This window comes from Salvelinus sp. IW2-2015, linkage group LG20 (genome assembly GCF_002910315.2).
Source record: "Salvelinus sp. IW2-2015 linkage group LG20, ASM291031v2, whole genome shotgun sequence".
Lineage (NCBI taxonomy): Eukaryota > Metazoa > Chordata > Actinopteri > Salmoniformes > Salmonidae > Salvelinus > Salvelinus sp. IW2-2015.
Window position 1 is genome coordinate 1860858 of NC_036860.1, and position 17680 is coordinate 1878537.

General features: G+C 43.6%; 1 protein-coding gene across 2 annotated transcripts in view; it reads left to right on the forward strand.

Annotated features, from left to right (window-relative positions):
* LOC111980555 (rho GTPase-activating protein 27) overlaps positions 1-17680 on the forward strand; it is a 32294-nt gene that overhangs the window by 13148 nt on the left and 1466 nt on the right. The window contains exons 3-18 of one of the 2 annotated variants that reach the window (XM_070433750.1): positions 8346-8843; positions 9233-9442; positions 9549-9632; positions 11365-11487; positions 12007-12093; positions 12414-12476; positions 13894-13961; positions 14048-14135; positions 14304-14405; positions 14527-14625; positions 14715-14799; positions 14957-15082; positions 15189-15287; positions 15383-15460; positions 15569-15703; positions 15856-15961. In XM_070433750.1, coding sequence (XP_070289851.1) covers positions 8346-8843; positions 9233-9442; positions 9549-9632; positions 11365-11487; positions 12007-12093; positions 12414-12476; positions 13894-13961; positions 14048-14135; positions 14304-14405; positions 14527-14625; positions 14715-14799; positions 14957-15082; positions 15189-15287; positions 15383-15460; positions 15569-15703; positions 15856-15961 — 2051 coding nt within the window. Of the gene's footprint in view, positions 1-8345; positions 8844-9232; positions 9443-9548; positions 9633-11364; positions 11488-12006; positions 12094-12413; positions 12477-13893; positions 13962-14047; positions 14136-14303; positions 14406-14526; positions 14626-14714; positions 14800-14953; positions 15083-15188; positions 15288-15382; positions 15461-15568; positions 15704-15855; positions 15962-17680 lie in introns of both variants that reach the window. The other variant, XM_024011350.3, reaches the window with a different exon arrangement.

Here is a 17680-nt window from a genome sequence, read left to right on the forward strand (position 1 = left end):
ATTTTCATACACATCTAAAATCTATTAATAAAAAATCTGAGAACAGTAATATTTTACACACACATGAAGGTACAACCAAATGTTGCAACCAAATGTGAAAAATGGGTGGATATAGCATTTTGTAAATAAAATCTTCAAGTGTAAACAGTCATGAGAGCGTGAACTTTTTTTCTTGCCTTAATAGCTAAGTAATTCTAAATGTAGCCTGTGTCTGACTGCAACATGAGAATAAATAACTGCTAGATGCTTTGTGGTAGAGGTATAATTAGCAACATACAAATTGGACAGGATGTAACATGCAGTATGACTCAATGAGCTTTCGATCATCTGATCATGTCTCACTCACAGTACCATAACATTTTCTGTAGCTCTTAAGCAATAAATGCACTCTTCTCTGTTTCTGTCAGTGAGTGTATTGGATACAAATCAAATGAAATTGTATTTGTCACATGCGCTGAATTCAAGTCTATGACTTGGGTGGCTGGAGTCTTTGGTCATTTTTAGGGCCTTCCTCTGACATTGCGGCAGGTAGCCTAGTGGTTAGAGCGTTGGACTAGTAACCAAAAGGTTGCAAGATTGAATCCTTGAGCTGACAAGGTAAAATGTCTGGAGTTTTGCCCCTGAACAAGGCAGTTAACCCACTAGGCTGTCATTGAAAATAAGAATGTGTTCTTAACTGACTAGCCTAGTTAAATAAAGGTAAAATAAAAATAATAAAAAAATCACCTGGTATAGAGATCCTGGATGGCAGGAAGCTTGGCCCCAGTGATGTACTGGGCTGTACACACTACACTCTGTAGCGCCTTGCAGTCGGATGCTGAGCAGTTGCCATACCAAGCGGTGATGTAACCAGTCAGGAGGCTCTCGACGGTGCACCTGTAGAACGTTTTGAGGACCCAAGCCAAATCTTTTCAGTCTCCTGAGGGGGAATAGGCATTGTTGTGTGCCCTTCATGACTGTCTTGGTGTGTTTGGACCATGATAGTTTGTTAGTGATGTAGACATCAAGGAACTTGAAGCACTCGACTCGCTCCATTACAACCCTGTTGATGTGAATGGGCCCTCCTTTTCCTGTAGTCCACAATCAGCTCCTTTGTCTTTCTCATGTTGAGGGAGAGGTTGTTGTCCTAGCACCACACTGCCAGGTCTGTGATCCCCTCCCTATAGGCTGTCTCATCGTTGTCGGTGATCAGGCCTACCACCATTGTGTCATTGGCAAACTTAATGGTGGTGTTGGAGTCGTGCGTGGCCACGAAGTCGTGGGTGAACAGGGAGTAAAGGAGTGGACTAAGCACGCATCCCTGAGGGGCCCCTGTGTTGAGGATCAGCGTGGCAGATGTGTTGTTGCCTACCCTTACCATCTGGGGGCAGTCCGTCAGGAAGTCCCGGATCCAGTTGCAGAGGGAGGTGTTTAGTCTCAGGGTCCTTAGCTTAGTGATGAGCTTTGAGGGCACTATGGTGATGAATGCCGAACAGCATTCTCCTGTAGGTGTTTCTTTTGTCCAGGTGGGAAAGGGCAATGTGGAGTGAAATAGAGATTGCGTCATCTGTGGATCTGTTGGTGCAGTGTGCGAATTGTAGTGGGTCTAGGGTTTCTGGGATGATGGAGTTCAAATGAGCCATGACCAGCCTTTCAAAGCACTTCATGGCTACAGAAGTGAGTGCTACGGGGCGGTAGTCATTTAGGCAGGTTACCTTGGCATTCTTGGGCACAGGGACTATGGTGGTCTGCTTGAAACATGTAGGTATTACAGACTCGGTCAGGGAGAGGTGTAAAATGTCAGTGAAGACACTTGCCAGTTGGTCAGCACATGCGTTGAGTACGCATCCTGATAATCCATCTGGCCCTGCGGCCTTGTGAATATTGACCTGTTTAAAAGGTCTTACTCACATCGGCTAAGGAGAGTGTGATCACACAGTCACCGGAACAGCTGGTGCTCTAATGCATGGTTCAGGGTTGCTTGCCTCAGAGCGAGCATAGAAGGCATTAAGCTCGTCTGGTAGGCTTTCATCGCTGGGCATCTAGCGGTTGGGTTTCCCTTTGTAATCCGTAATAGTTTGCAAGCCCTGCCACATATTGAGCGAGTCACTGGTACTTCCTGCTTGAGTTTTTGCTTGTAAGCAGGAATCAGGAGGATATAATTATGGTCAGATTGGCGAAATGGGGGGTGGGGAAGAGCTTTGTACACATCTCTGTGTGTGGAGTAAGGTTGCACATGTGATATGCTGGTAGAAATTAGGTACACCCACCCAGCCGTAGTACCCAGTTAGCAGCACCCCTGGGCCACTGTGCTGTGTGTTTACAAAACAAATGAGGAGCCCTTTCCTGTACTGTAGGGCTGCAAGCCTTGCCCCAAACAACTGGAAACAAACACACACAAACACATGTTTCCATACTCCGCTCCAATAGGCTAGCCCCCATGCCACGCCAGGCCGCACACAAACACTGACACACACACACACTGAAGTTTTTGAGCAGAACTGTTTGCAGAGGTCCTGAATCCTGAAATGTTCTCATGACATAATTATTTAATTAGCAAAATGTAAACAGGCGATTGAGTAAAGATACTCCCTTCAGTGTTTCTTCATTACTTCATTACTTCAGTGTTTCTCAATTCTGAAACGTTATTATTAGTTATGCAAGGTATCAGTGTTGTGTTGGCTGCATTCTGTGCATTATGTGTGCTCGCAATCTATGCAGGCAAGAGAGGGTTAAACTGAGGAACATCGCAACCACTCCCAAGACTTGCTGCTGCTAGGCAGTGGCTTTACCTGTACTGTAGCGTACCTGACAAGGCATGGAGTGTGTGAGTGTACAGTGTGGAATAGTGAGGTGAATACTGTACTTTAAAACTGGATTAAGGGAAAGCTGAAGTCTATAACTTCTAAATGATATCTTTGAAGGATAGTCTACTCTACATTGAGCCTGAGATTAACCAAACAAACTTTAAACAGGTAATTTGCCCTTTTTGGCTCCATTTGTTGTTTAGATTTGGATTGAGGTTTTGGTCTGTTTAAATAGGATTTTATGCGCATTAATAGCTACTAACTGTAACAGTTTTAATACATGTATTATACATGTGGTGTAAATTACAGTGATTCAGAGTAAGCATTCATTTCTATCAAATTAAATTTTGGTCACTGGCAATAGCCTGGTATTATTTGAGCACACATTACATTTTTGAAAACATTACCTTCCTCCAGTTGACTTATCTTGTCAATATACTGTATATTTGTACATGAAAATGACATAGACCACAGTGCCGGTCAATGACCTCTGACATACACAGTGTTTGACCCTCAGATGCAAAATAGCTCAGGTATAGATTGTGATTATGCATTAGCCCAGACCATTATGTTCTTGTTCTGTAGGGGGGTATTTATGTCATGCTCTATAGGCTACTTACTATTACTCTAAATATCTACAGGCTGAATATGGGTCCGTAACTCTTGTCTATTTAGATCTTGATAGTGTCAGCTGTTTTTCCTTCAGTTTATCAATATGAGGAATTGATGAGTCAGTCCACTGTTGATTGAATGGAAAGGGACATCAACCAGTAAACCATGTGGCACTCACTGCCATGCAGCATTCAGTCACCTCATCTGATTTCTAGGGTCAATACTGAGTGAGCGTTCGAAGAGTTAAGATGAAGACAGTATAAAGCGAGACTGAGATTATGCTCTTATATAGTTCCAATCTGTCCATATACACTAAGTGTACAAAACATTAGGATCACCTTCCTAATTTTGAGTTGCATCCCCTTTTGCCCTCAGAACAGCCTCAATTCATCGGGGCATGGACTACAAGGTGTCGAGACCGTTCCACAGGGATGCTGGCCCATGTTTTATTTATTTTTTAACCTTTATTTAACTAGGCAAGTCAGTTAAGAACAAATTCTTATTTACAATGACGGCCTACCGGGGAACAGTGCCTTGTTCAGGGGCAGAACGACAGATTTTTACCTTGTCAGCTCGGGGATTCGATCCAGCAACCTTTCAGTTACTGGCCCAACACTCTAACCATTAGGCGACCTGCCGCCCCAACATGTTGACTCCAATGCTTCCCACAGTTGTGTCAAGTTGGATGGATGTCCTTTGGGTGGTGGACCAGTCTTGATACACATAAGAAACTGATGTGAGTGGAAAAACCCAGCAGCGTTGCAGTTCTTGACACACTCAAACCGGTTCTCCTGGCACCTACTGCCATACCCCGTTCAAAGGCACTTCAATATTTTGTCTTGTCCATTCACCCTCTGAATGGCACACATACACAATCCATCTCTCAATTGTCTCAAGGCTTAAAAATCATTCTTTAACCTGTCTCCTCCCCTTCATCTATATTGATTGTAGTGGATTTAACAAGTGACGTCAATAAGGGATCATAGCTTTCACCTGGATTCACCTGGTCAGTCTATGTCATGGAAAGAGCAGGTGTTCCTAATATTTTGTACACTCAGTGTATCTCTATTCCACTACAGTGATTTTACAATAGTACATTTTAAACCATCAAGTGTCAATCAGTTGTAGTTCATTTTATACTGTGAAGTGTCAATCAGTTGTAATTTCTCGAATATTCTGGCACATTATACGCAATTACGTTATCATAAATGACACATTGGGTACAGTATGTACATCTGTAATTGTCTTTGACTTCCTTGGTCCTGTTTATGCAGTGTCAAAAAGCTTGATGTAATTGTAAGTGTGATAATATTATGATGATGGGCATGACAAGGTTTGCCCCAGCCCTGCCAGGGAGAAGGGGTCAAACTACAAGGGAGGAATGCCATCTTGGTTTTCATTGCTTGTAGATATAAATCATTGACAATGAGTCACAAGCAGAAAGTTAATACTTGACCATAACCTGCTWGGATACACGCAGCCAGGAACAMAATCTGATGTAAAGGTGTGTTATCTCTTCTCCTTCTGTGACAGTAGTCCTTTCCTAGAGAGATTACAAAAAGTCACTATATTGCCACTATCCACTTTGACTCCAAACAAATGGTTGGCATGACAGGTATTGCTGACTGGCAGAAAATGTTCATGTTGCTGTGTGTGAACCAGTCATTCTGGTATCCTTTCCATTTAGTTTGGTTTAAGGAGGCTGGTATGCTATTTAGCTTGGAGGCTTTAGCGCATAAGAAACAATGTGCTTCCGGTTGATTGAAAGATAATCATCACCACAATCACTTTTATTACTATTATGCATCTGTTATTAATATCATTTTAGATTCTTCTGCTACACGCACCTGCACTTGTAGCTTATTCTTGTGTTGCTACTGTAAAGGAAGAGGGGTAGGCTAAGCTTAATTAATATCTTCTTTAGAAAAACTGGGGCTTTCCACAGCCAGGTTTTGATGTTTCAACCTGAATGTGTAGCCAGTAGTCACTGCCACATTCCAAAGACAACTCTCCCACCACAAAGAAGAACTTATCAGGTGGTGTTAACCGAAACCTGAAAGTGAGTGAGTGTTTGTTTTTAGTTTTGCTTGCATATTTACTGCTGCCCATGCTCTGCGTTGCCCAAGGCATGTTTATTAATTTGTAAGGCGCGTTTATTACTAGGTCTAATGAAGCAGAACTGTATAGGGATTATTAAATAATGATTCTAGGATTGTGCCTATCAACCTCTAGCCTGCAGCTTTGTAACCCAGGTGGTTTCTAGGGTGTGTCTATCGCTGGTACCATTTGAATAACAAAACAATTATGTTGGTACAAGAGTCTGGAGTTCTTTTTATGATGTTGTCATCTGTTGCGTCATGCACACACATACCCACCTTCCTAATATTGATTTGCACCCCTCTTTGCCCAGAACAGACTCAATTCGTTGGGAAATGGATGACAAGGTGTCGAAAGGGTTTCACAGGGATGCTGGCCCATGTTGACTCCAATGTTTCCCACAGTTGTGTCAAGATGGCTCGATGTCCTTTGGGTGGTGGACCATTCTTGACACACAGGWAACTGTTGAGCATGAAAACCCAGCAGCATTGCAGTTCTTGCACCTACCAGGCACCTACTACCATACCCCATTCAGACACTTAAGTATTTTGTCTTGTCCATTCACCCTCTGAATGGCACACATATACAATCCATTTCTCAATTGTCTCAGGGCTTAAAAATCATTATTTAACCTGTATCCTCCCCTTCATCTACACTGATTGAAGTGGATTTAACAGGTGACATCAATAAGAGATCATAGCTTTCACCTGGATTCACCTGGTCAGTCTATATCATGGAAATCGCAGGATTTCCTAATGTTTTGTACAATCAATACCAGCTGTTCATAGGACATGAACAATGGGCAGACTCGCGTATCACAYGTTGACCTTCAGGTACCACCAAACCAGGGAACCACAGCTTCTGACAGACACCTCAGGTCGCAGAGAAGGTGATGTCACAGAACAAGGAAACACTATCCACACTATCTGCTACAGCATCATTCCAGCACATAACTAATTCTCTCATTGTGCACATGTGTATTTTAAATGTTAGAGTACCTTCAGGCATAGAGGTAAGTGTGTATCAATGTGTTCTGGTGTTTTACTTTATACTTGCATAAGTATTACGCAGGTACTTTACGGCCGAGATGTTGTAAGCAGTATACAACAAAACAACCCAATTGGGATGTGTGTTTATGTTCAAAACTTCCATCAGCCCATTTTGAGAGGAAATGACAGTTGGACAGTCGACTCCCTCCCTCCACCCACCCAGCCATGTATCTTATTTGTGTTTTTCTTGCAAGTATTTAGGTCGGTATAGTCTGTCTGTGTGTTCAGGCCAGTGTACGTCCATGTGTGGTACACAGAAGAGTCTTGCCGATACCAAAGAAACCTTACCTCTGAGCCAGGCTTTTCTTTTAAAGCTATTTTTTTCATGAATGTCTGTTTTACAAGGTGCGAATTGGACAACCCGAAGACAGTTATTCCCTGGTCTCTGGCTTTTTCAGTGTTTCTTAAAAATGTATTCAAACCTAAAAAAAAAAAAAAGCCCCTCTTCAAGCCAGGTAGTAATCAAAAGAAGGAACTGGTACATGGTCTGAAAAACCTGTGGTATGTCCTTGCCAATAGTTCTGCTTTTGGATCTACTAGTTAAAATGTTATATCCCRTGATGGGATGCAACATATTTGATCATTACGTTGTCCGAAGAGGTGCCTTTTTCAGGGAATATGACCGACATGATCTTCAAGGCTTGCCGTAGCTTCAGGCACAGGCTTGTGACTTTTCTGGGTGTCTCCCAGGTAAGTACCTAAGAGTGTGCGTCCCAATTATGGTATTTTCCTTCATGACCACTAATCTAAGACTTTATGGTCATTTCACTCAGCCTGTCCTAATTTTTGTGTCTGTGCCAATTGAATTACATGTTCAATTCTATGCCTGCAGTACTTAGCCTACATGTGAGGGCGGCAGGTACAGTACCCTAGAGGTTAAGAGCATTGGGCCAGTAACCGAAAGGTCAACTAGGTGAAAGATCTGTCTGTACTTAACCTTAATTGCTCCTGTAAGTCGCTCTGGATAAGAGTGTCTGCTAAATTACTGAAATGTAAATGTAGCCTGTAGTACTGTATTTAGCTGTGACATCATCTGCGTTGTCGTTCAGACTTCCCCAGTCTTTATAGCTTCTTATCATGTCTGGCTCATGTTGAAATGTGCTTGTGTTTGTCTATGAAGTGACGGTCTGTCACACAGCTCCCTGTGGTCTACTCCACTCCACGTGGTGGAAATCTCCTCTGTTTGAGATGGGATGTTTTGCTCTTCACTTCCACACCCCTGAGATGTATGTAGGGTTCGGGAAAGACATTAATAGGACAGATCACTTTTTTGGATGCAGATATTACTGACGTATGACCATTTCCACTAAAACTGAAAAAAGGCTTACAATAGAATGTTGATGTCTGTACTCTCTTAAGAAAGAAAAAAAAACACTAAAAAGCGAGATCCACATATAGCTCTTTAAATGCATGCACTTTGTAAGAATGGGCATATTGTGATGAGTTGGGTAACAGCCTATTCAAACAAAGGGGTTGGGAGAATGATATTTGATCCCAAGTCAGTGCTTTGTTACTTGATGGGAGTAAAGGGAGGTGCAGGTAGAGAACTTTTCCCCCGTCTGTCTTTTGTGTTGTGGAGATTCTCACAGATTGTTCTCATAGGGGCTGATGGGGCCATTGGCTTCACTGCAAATAAGGTGAGGTTGGGGAGTACTACGCAGGCAGTCTACTCTGTTCATATAGAGCACAAGATATTATTGACTGGTGGCTCGTGGCCATTTAGGACTGAGGGTGAAATGTTTCTTCATCCTCATGTTATTCCTGATGACTGACCTGACTTTTCTTTCATCTCTGTCTCCAGGTGGAGAATGCCAGCCCCAACACTGCTGTTTACGCCAATGTCACCGAGCTGAAGAAAAACATCCCACAATCCCCTCCGTTAGTAGCTCTGAGTCCTGACGTGCCCCTTACCCAGGAGGGATGGCATGTGCACACTGACAAGGACAGCGGGAAAGAGTTCTATTACCGCCCAGCCACGGGCCAAACCACTTGGGCCGACCCCCGCAGCACCCTCCCCTCCACAGACATGGAGCTGCCCAAGGAGGCGTTGGCTATCCCAGCCCTGTCCATGGCCCTTTCCCCTGCCCTGTCCCCGGCCCTGTCCCCGGCCCTGTCCCCGGCCCTCTCACCGGCCTCATCCCAGGGTTCCAACTGGGAACAGGTGTTGGATGAGACCACCGGTCGAAACTACTTCTATAACCCCACCTCTGGGGCCACGTCCTGGGGCGCTCCGGAGCCCATCGCCCCCTCCTCTCCTGTTACTGAGCCTCCTATGCTGAAGCTCCCAGACAGAGGACCGGTAAAGCTTATGCTTTATTTGACTAATATGGCCATTGTTTCAAGCTCATCAACAGATAAGGCTTCTAAAATACAGAACCGTGGAAAGTGTTGTTGGATTGTTGACTGCTAAAGCAGTCTCTGTCAGACACCAGCGCATTAACATCTGCTTCATGGTCTTGAGGGAGTCTTGTTTTGTTAGTTCATTAGCTAGTTATGTCTAAAGCCTGTTATGGCATACACATGCTTTTTGCTGTTTATTCTCAAAGTGTTACTAGCGAAGTTATTAAGAACATTTGCCATTTGAGCAGAATCGCTAGCATGTTATGAACCATGTCATAAACATTTTATAAATAGGCCACTCAGTTTGAGTTCCATCTTAAAAGCATTTGCGAATCTTCTGTTCCTCAGCCTCCTCTCCCAAAGGAAGACTACCTGACAGAAGAGCACGAAGCTCCAGACACCTCCTCCTCGGTGTTCCCCAAAGACCTCCTGCCCGTGCCGCAGGCTAAACTGGCCGTCATACCCCGGGCCATTCTAGACAGTGTCCCGGCGGGCTGGAAGCGCTCCATAGATGCAGATGGGAAGACCGTATTCACCAGCGAACGCACACAGGAGCAGGTAAGTGTATTGAATGGAGGTCCAGTGCTTTGAAAGGGTAGCGGTTTGAGAAACCATGCAGTGTGTGTCATATGCTGTTTTGTCCTGTGTGTGTGTATCCTGGCAGTGGCTCAAGTCTGTGGATCAAGAAGGAAAGACGTACTACTACCTGAGAGACGGCTCCAGATCCCAGTGGAACCTTCCAACTGAGGTGAAGAGAAAGCAATATTGTATTTCAAGGAATGGTTGAGTGGCTTTTTACCAGGTCTCAAAGAGCTTGACATTGTAGGGGTAACTCTGTACTGCACATACAGTTGAAAGTCGAAGTTTACATACACCTTAGCCAAATACATTTAAACTCGGTTTTTTCACAATTCCTGACATTTAATCCTATAAAATTCTCTGTCTTAGGTCTGTTAGGTTCACCACTTTATTTTAAGAATGTGAAATGTCCAGAATAATAGTAGAGAGAATTATTTATTTCAGCTTTTATTTATTTCATCATATTCCCTGTGGGTCAGAAGTTTACATACACTCAATTAGCATTTGGTAGGCATTGCCTTTAAATTGTTTAACTTGGGTCAAACGTTTCGGGGAGACTTCCACAAGCTTCCCACAATAAGTTGGGGTGAATTTTGGCCCATTCCTCCTGACAGAGTGGTGTAACTGAGTCAGGTTTGTATGCCTCCTTGCTCGCAAACGCTATAGATTGAGGTTAGGGCTTTGTGATGGCACTCCAATAACCTTGACTTTCTTGTCCCTTAAGCCATTTTGCCACGACTTTGGAAGTATGCTTGGGGTCATTGTGCCATTTGGAAGACCCATTTGCAACCAAGCTTTAACTTCCTGACTGATGTCTTGAGATGTTGCTTCAACTATATCACATCATTTTCCTCCCTCGTGATGCCATCCATTTTGTGAAGTGCACCAATCCCTCCTGCAGCAAAGCACCCCCACAACATGATGCTGCCACCCTGTGCTTCACGGTTGGGATGGTGTTCTTCGGCTTGCAAGCATCCCCTTTTTTCTCCAAACATAACAATGGTCTTATGACCAAACAGTTCTATTTTGTTTCATCAGACCAGAGGAATTTCTCAAAAAGTACAATCTTTTGTCCCCTCCTCTTGCTGAGCGACTATCAGGTTATTTTACTGGTCGTTTTACTGTGGATATAGATACTTTGTACCTGTTTCCTCCAGCATCTTCACAAGGTCCTTTGCTGTTGTTCTGGGATTGATTTGCACTTTTCGCACCAAAGTACATTCATCTGTAGGAGACAGAACGCGTCTCCTTTCTGAGCAGTATGATGCTGCATGGTCCCATGGTGTTTATACTTGCGTACTATTGTTTGTATAGATGAATGTGGTACCTTCAGGCATTTGGAAATTGCTCCCAAGGATGAACCAGACTTGGTGAGCGTTTCCAAATTTTCTCGAGGTCTTGGCTGATTTTTCTTTTGATTTTCCCATGATGTCAAGCAAAGAGGCACTGAGTTTGAAGGTAGGCCTTGAAATACATCCACAGGTCACCTCCAATTGACTCAAATTATGTCAATTAGCCTATCAGAATCTTCTAAAGCCATGACATCATTTTCTGGAATTTTCCAAGCTGTTTAAAGGTACAGTCAACTTAGTGTATGTAAACGTCTGACCCACTGGATTGTGATACAGTGAAATAATATGTCTGTAAACAATTGTTGGAAAAATGACTTGTGTCATGCACAAAGTAGATGTCCTAACCAACTTGCCAAAACTATAGTTTGTTGACAAGAACTTTGTGAGGTGGTTGAAAAACAAGTTTTAATGACTCCAACCTAAGTGTATGTAAACTTCCGACTTCAACTGTAGGTGAAGAAAATATGTCCTTACCTCAAATAACCAGTTACTGGGTTTGATTAAATAGGCCAGGGCCTTTACACTGTTTGTTTCTGTTAACCCTCTCAGCTCCCAGGTACAGCCAGTCTGTCCAAGGTGGGAAATGGAGTGGACCAGGACAGCCCGCTGGTTCTGAAGAACTGGAGACACACCATAGACCACCATCAGTTTGGCCCCTCACAAGAAGACAACGTGAGTAGCTGGGGAGCCCAGAGCATGGACAGGGACGTTGAAGGAGGTTTCAACGTTTCAACGTTTGGTATAGCAACAGACGTTTATAGGCCATTAGAATCTCTTTTTGGAATCTAGACTGAATTTGGCACTACGGTATAGGAACATAGAAACTGCAGCATTTGCCGTTCTGGTAGTCCCAAGCAAACAAGCCATTAGGACTAGTCCCTGACATGAGACACCTGGCCCTCACAGCTTTATGCACAATGCCCTTGTGGAAGAATGTCGTTGTGTATGTGTCATTGTCGGCCCCCTCAACAGGAGATGGAAACACCTGCCCTAGTTGATTTCCCCTCAGGAGGTCACTTACAAACCGAAATGGGAGAAACTACAACAAGAATGGAGGGGGCAGGGGAGAAAGCGGATAGAATTATGACTCATAAAATTTGACAGGATTTCTGCTCTGTTCGAACAATAAGGCCCTATCGACTACTGTTGACTAACCAACCTGAACCCAATTCCCTCCCTTGCGTTTGGCAGAGGTTCTTTCCAACACATAGTAGAAACGTTTCGGACGTCACCAGTGAAGCATCCAGCTCAGGCAACTCCCCCGAGATGCCACACCATGTAAGTACAGTAAGAACGTACGACACGATAAGGTTTTGAATCGATAGGGATCTTTGTCAGGTCATTTTCTACTGGCCCTCAATAATAAATTATATGTGTTGGACTAGTACACACAATAATTGAATTGGAAATTGCATTATTTTTCAACAATGATTTTATTGTTAATTTTATGAATTTAATTAATTAATTTCCCAACCCTTCTACTAACTCAATAAAATGTACTCTACTGTACAGACAGCACACATAGACTTCTAAATGACAAAGAGCCTGAAGACCCATTATCCCATTCATTGAAGACTTGTATTGTTTTCTCCATAAAGACTGATAGGTTGGGAGCACGGAGTAGACTGTCACATCTGAGCACAGACTCACATCATGAYCACGTAGGTTCTTACGGCCCACGTCAGGCCTGATAGATGCATAGTGTAGTTTGCCAGACAGATATTGCATTCTGGTGGTGTGTGGGTGTTCTGATCTAGCTAACATACTATAATATAGAATTGGATAGGAAAACTAACGGCGCTTGGGAAGGGGAGCTAATGGATTAGATATTGGTTACAGTACATACTATATACATGTATGCTCTTAAAAAGGGCTGATTAAGAGTTTCTTATGTGGTGTTTAAGTGAAACTACTAACTTTGAATGGGTTGTTCTCTCTCTTTGCTTCGTGTGTGGATTAGAAAGCGATCTGGAATACAAGCATCTGCTAAATCAGGGTTTTCCAAACTCGTCCTGGGGCCCCCAATGGGTGCACATTTTGGTTTTTGCCCTAGCACTACACAGCTGATTCAAATAAACAACTCATCATCAAGCTTTGATTATTTYAATCAACCCTGTACTAAATGATCGTGTCATGATAGACCACCATTGACACTACCCCCTAGTGGGGAGAGGGAGCATTTGTAGTTGTTTTTGTTGGACCTTGTGGTCCAAGTGGTGGCTTGTTGGGTAGTACTTTCAGATCTGATTGACACCATATTTTATTGCATTGCCTTTCAAAGCATTGTGCTGAATGTACATATGGCGCTGTCTTATGTAGTAGGCACAGTAATGTCAAAGTGCTGAATGTCAGTGCTATAAGCAAAGTCAACCCCAAAGGACTATTTCCCATTTTATGAATCCATGCCAACAAACACACTCACGCCCAAGCATGTATAATTGTGCACTCATGCACAAAGATGCACACACACCACACACACACACACACACACACACACAAAGATTGACCACTCCCATGTTGATACCTGACTCACATTTCAAAGCTGTAAAGAATCTGCTACTTATACTCTTTGATCTTTACCTGTGAACTCATAGCCCAAGAATTCAGCATAACCTGGAACACTGCCAATACAAACATTTGTTGCTGCCACCTAGTGGCCTAAAGTCACAACAATACTTTATCTAGGGCTAAAATTATAGCCCACAATTACAATAATCTGCTAACATGAACAGTTCAATGTTCATATCAGCCAGTAGGCCAATGGGCAATGTCCAGTAGCATATGGCCCAATGTGGGTACTAACTGCTTAACTCATTTACCTATGTATGTCAGTGAACACCATGAGAACCATGTGTTTGATACCATTCCACTCACTSTATTGAGGACATTATAAAGACCCGGCCTTCCCTCAGCAGCCTCCACTGATGTACGTACAGTACAATATAACTAACAAAATCTTTAAACCTGATCTGGGGTCTGTGGGTTCCTGGTAATCATCATTAGTAGAAATGTTCATACACTCTCCCTCTGTCATTTGTGATATTTTGTTAACATTTGTCTCTATTTTGCTTGTTTTAGACACATCTACTAGAGAAGGCAGGGATCCTGAACAAAACCAAGGTGGCTGACAATGGGAAAAGAATTAGGTAATGTCAAGTCAACCGCAAAAATTACAACACCTTGTGATTTGCGCAATGGACCAATGATTCCTTATTTTCTGTTTTTCTAATAGGAAAAATTGGAGTCAGTCATGGACAGTGCTGCATGGAGGCATTCTCACGTTTCACAAAGACCCAAAATATGCACCCTCGGGAAACTCAGTAAGAACATTTTGCTACAATAACCACTCACAGCCACCACTTTAGAAAATAAGGTCATTGTATTCATAAAGAATGATTTGCTTGCTTGTCAGGATTGGGTGTCCTACAACCTACTATTACGAACCACCAGGTCTGTTGAATGAATGTCATTGGTCTGTGATTCCTCAGAACAAGACCAATCAGATCACCCCAGAGTACACAGTGGAGCTGCGGGGAGCCACTGTGGGCTGGGCCCCCAAGGACAAGTCCAGCAAGAAGAACGTTCTGGAGGTATGGGCTCTGTTTAAGGTCTATCAGGGTTGAAGTCAGTTCTATTTCATTCAATTCAGGAACTGAATCAAAATTAATTTAATTTAACTCTTGGTATGGCTTTTTCCCTCTCCCGCTCCAGTTGAAAACGCGTCATGGGTGTGAGTACCTGGTCCAGTATGACACAGAGAGCATCATTTGTGACTGGCACAGGATCATACTGGACACCGTCAGACAGCTGGTGAGTATCCAGGAGGTATCTATGTAACAAGTTCTAATTAGAGTAGGCCAAGGGGGCGTCGGTCTTCATTATAACCTCTCCTCTCTCAGGACCAAGATCACTTGTCGGAAGAGGAAGAGGAGGAGCCTATGGAGAAATCTCCACTTGCTTCAGACAGAGATAAGAGGACCAGCTGTAAGTATGAATGTCCTACAACCTACTATTACGAACCACCAGGTCTTTCAATGCTTTTGAGGTGGAAATAGGTGGAAAATGTCAATATTTGATAACTGGGCATTAGATCAGGTAGTTAACGAAAGCTGCACRCATCATTAATTGCCCCCTCCAGCAGCCACWAAAATTTCGCCAGGCATCAGTGCCGAGTCATCAGATCAGGGGCGTGTCCGCACCAAACTACGCAAGTTCCTCCAGAAGAGGCCCACACTGCAGTCAGTGAAGGAGAAGGGCTACATAAGAGGTGAGACTGAGCTTTATAACATGGTTAAATGACATAGCAGAGTAACCTTATTGTACCTTATGATACCTTTACGGCACTCAGAATGTTTTTCATCGTGGTTCTCTAGATAATGTGTTTGGTTGTCATCTGGACACGCTGTGCCATCGAGAGAACAGCACTGTGCCCAGGTTTGTGGAGAAGTGCATCAGGGCAGTGGAGATTAGAGGTAGGTATTCCTTCTTTATCCTGAGACCGTAATATCAACCTTTACCTTTACCACCTCTAAAGAGGTAACACAATTGAATTGTACATTCCCCTTAGGTCTGGACATTGATGGGATCTACAGAGTTAGTGGGAATCTAGCTGTCATTCAGAGACTACGCCACAAAGCGGATCATGGTAAAGCAAGTTTCAAGGACTAGTAATTAATTTGTAGATGGAGCATCTTGCAGTATTATCAACCATATTATCTGTCCTCATGCTCTCTCTCTCRCTCCCTCCCTCCAGAGGAAAATCTGGACCTAGAGGATGGTCAGTGGGAGGAGATCCATGTGATCACGGGGGCGCTAAAGCTCTTTCTGAGGGAGCTGCCTGAACCTCTCTTCCCTTTCAGCTTCTTCGACAAGTTTATCGCTGCCATCAGTAAGTCTAGGCCAGGCCCTAATAAAACATTCTGGATGCATCTCAATAGTCAGACTCAAATTACATGATAGTAATGAACTGACATAGTCTGACCTAAATAGCATGAAAGGATGTGAATAAATTGACATTTGGGATGACTCTTTCTCTGGTAGAAATCCAGGACTATCCTCAGAAGGTGTCGTACTTCCGTGACCTGGTGAGGTCCCTTCCTCTGCCCAACCACGATACCATGCACCTCCTTTTCAAACACCTCCTCAAGTGAGTGCGTGTTGTGGTAGAAACTGGCATTTTTTTATATACAGTTGAAGTTTGCATACACCTTAGCCAAATACATTTCAACTCAGTTTTTTTTTTACAATTCCTGACATTTAATCCTAGTAAAAATTCCCTGTCTTATGGGCCTCCCGGGTGGTGCAGTGGTCTAAGGCACTGCATCACAGTGCTAGCTGTGCCACCAGAGATTCTGGGTTTGAGCCCAGGTTCTGTCGCAGCTGGCCTCGACCGGGAGGTCCATGGGGTGACGCACAATTGGCCCAGCGTCGTCRGGGTTAGGGAGGGTTTGGCTGGCAGGGATATCCTTGTCTCATCGCGCACCAGCGACTCCTGTGGCTGACCAGGTGTATGGTGTTTCCTCCGACACATTGGTGCGGCTGGCTTCCAGGTTGGATGTGCATTGTGTTAAGAAGCAGGTTGGGTTGTGTTTCGGAGGATGCATGACTCTCGACCTTTGCCTTTCCTGACTCCATACAGGACTTGCAGCAATGAGACAAGACTAACTACTACCAATTGGGGAGGAAAAAAGGGGTAAAATAAAATAAAAAAATCACATTCCCAGAAGTTAGTATTCCCACACAATTAGTATTTGCTAGCATTGCCTTTAACTTGGGTCAAACGTTTTGGGTAGCCTTCCACAAGCTTCCAACAATAAGTTGAGTGAATTTTGGCTCATTCTTCCTGACAGAGCTGGTGTAACTGAGTCAGGTTTGTAGGCCTCCTTGCTCACACACGCTCTTTCAGTTCCTGCCACAAATATTCTATAGGATTGAGGTCAGGGCTTTGTGATGGCCACTCCAATACCTTGACTCTTGTCCTAAAGCCATTTTACCACAACTTTGGAAGTATGCTTGGGGGTCACTGTCCATTTGCGACCAAGCTTTAACTTCCTGACTGATGTCTTGAGATGCCATCTATTTTGTGAAGTGCACCAGTCCCTCCTGCAGCAAAGCACCCCCACAACATGATGCTGCCACCCCCGTGCTTCACTGTTGGGATGGWGTTCTGCGGCTTGCAAGTCCCACCCTTTTTCCTCCAAACATAACGATGGTCATTATGGCCAAACAGTTCTATTTTTGTTTCATCAGACCAGAGGAAATTTCTCCAAAAAGTACGATCTTTGTCACCCATGTGAAGTTGCAAACCATAGTCTGGCTTTTTTATGGCGGTTTTGGAGCAGTGGCTTCTTCCTTGRTGAGCGGCCTTTCAGGTTATGTTGATATAGGACTCGTTTTACTGTGGATATAGATATTTTTGTACCTGTTTCCTCCAGCATCTTCACAAGGTCTTTTGCTGTTGTTCTGGGATTGATTAGCACTTTTCGCACCAAAATACGTTCATKTCTAGGAGACAGAACGAGTCTCCTTCCTGAGCGGTATGATGGCTGCGTGGTCCCACGATGTTTATACTTGCGTAGTATTGTTTGTACAGATGAACGTGGTATCTTCAGGCGTTTGGAAATTACTTCCAAGGATGAACCAGACTACTGAGAGTTACAATTTTTTTTCTGAGGTCTTGGCTGATTTCTTTTGATTTTTCCATGATGTCAAGCAAAGAGGCACTGAGTTTGAAGGCAGGCCTTGAAATACATCCACAGGTACACCTCCAATTGACTCAAATGATGGCAATTAGCCTATCAGAAGCTTCTAAAGCCATGACATCATTTTCGGGAATTTTCCAAGCTGTTTAAAGGCACAGTCAACT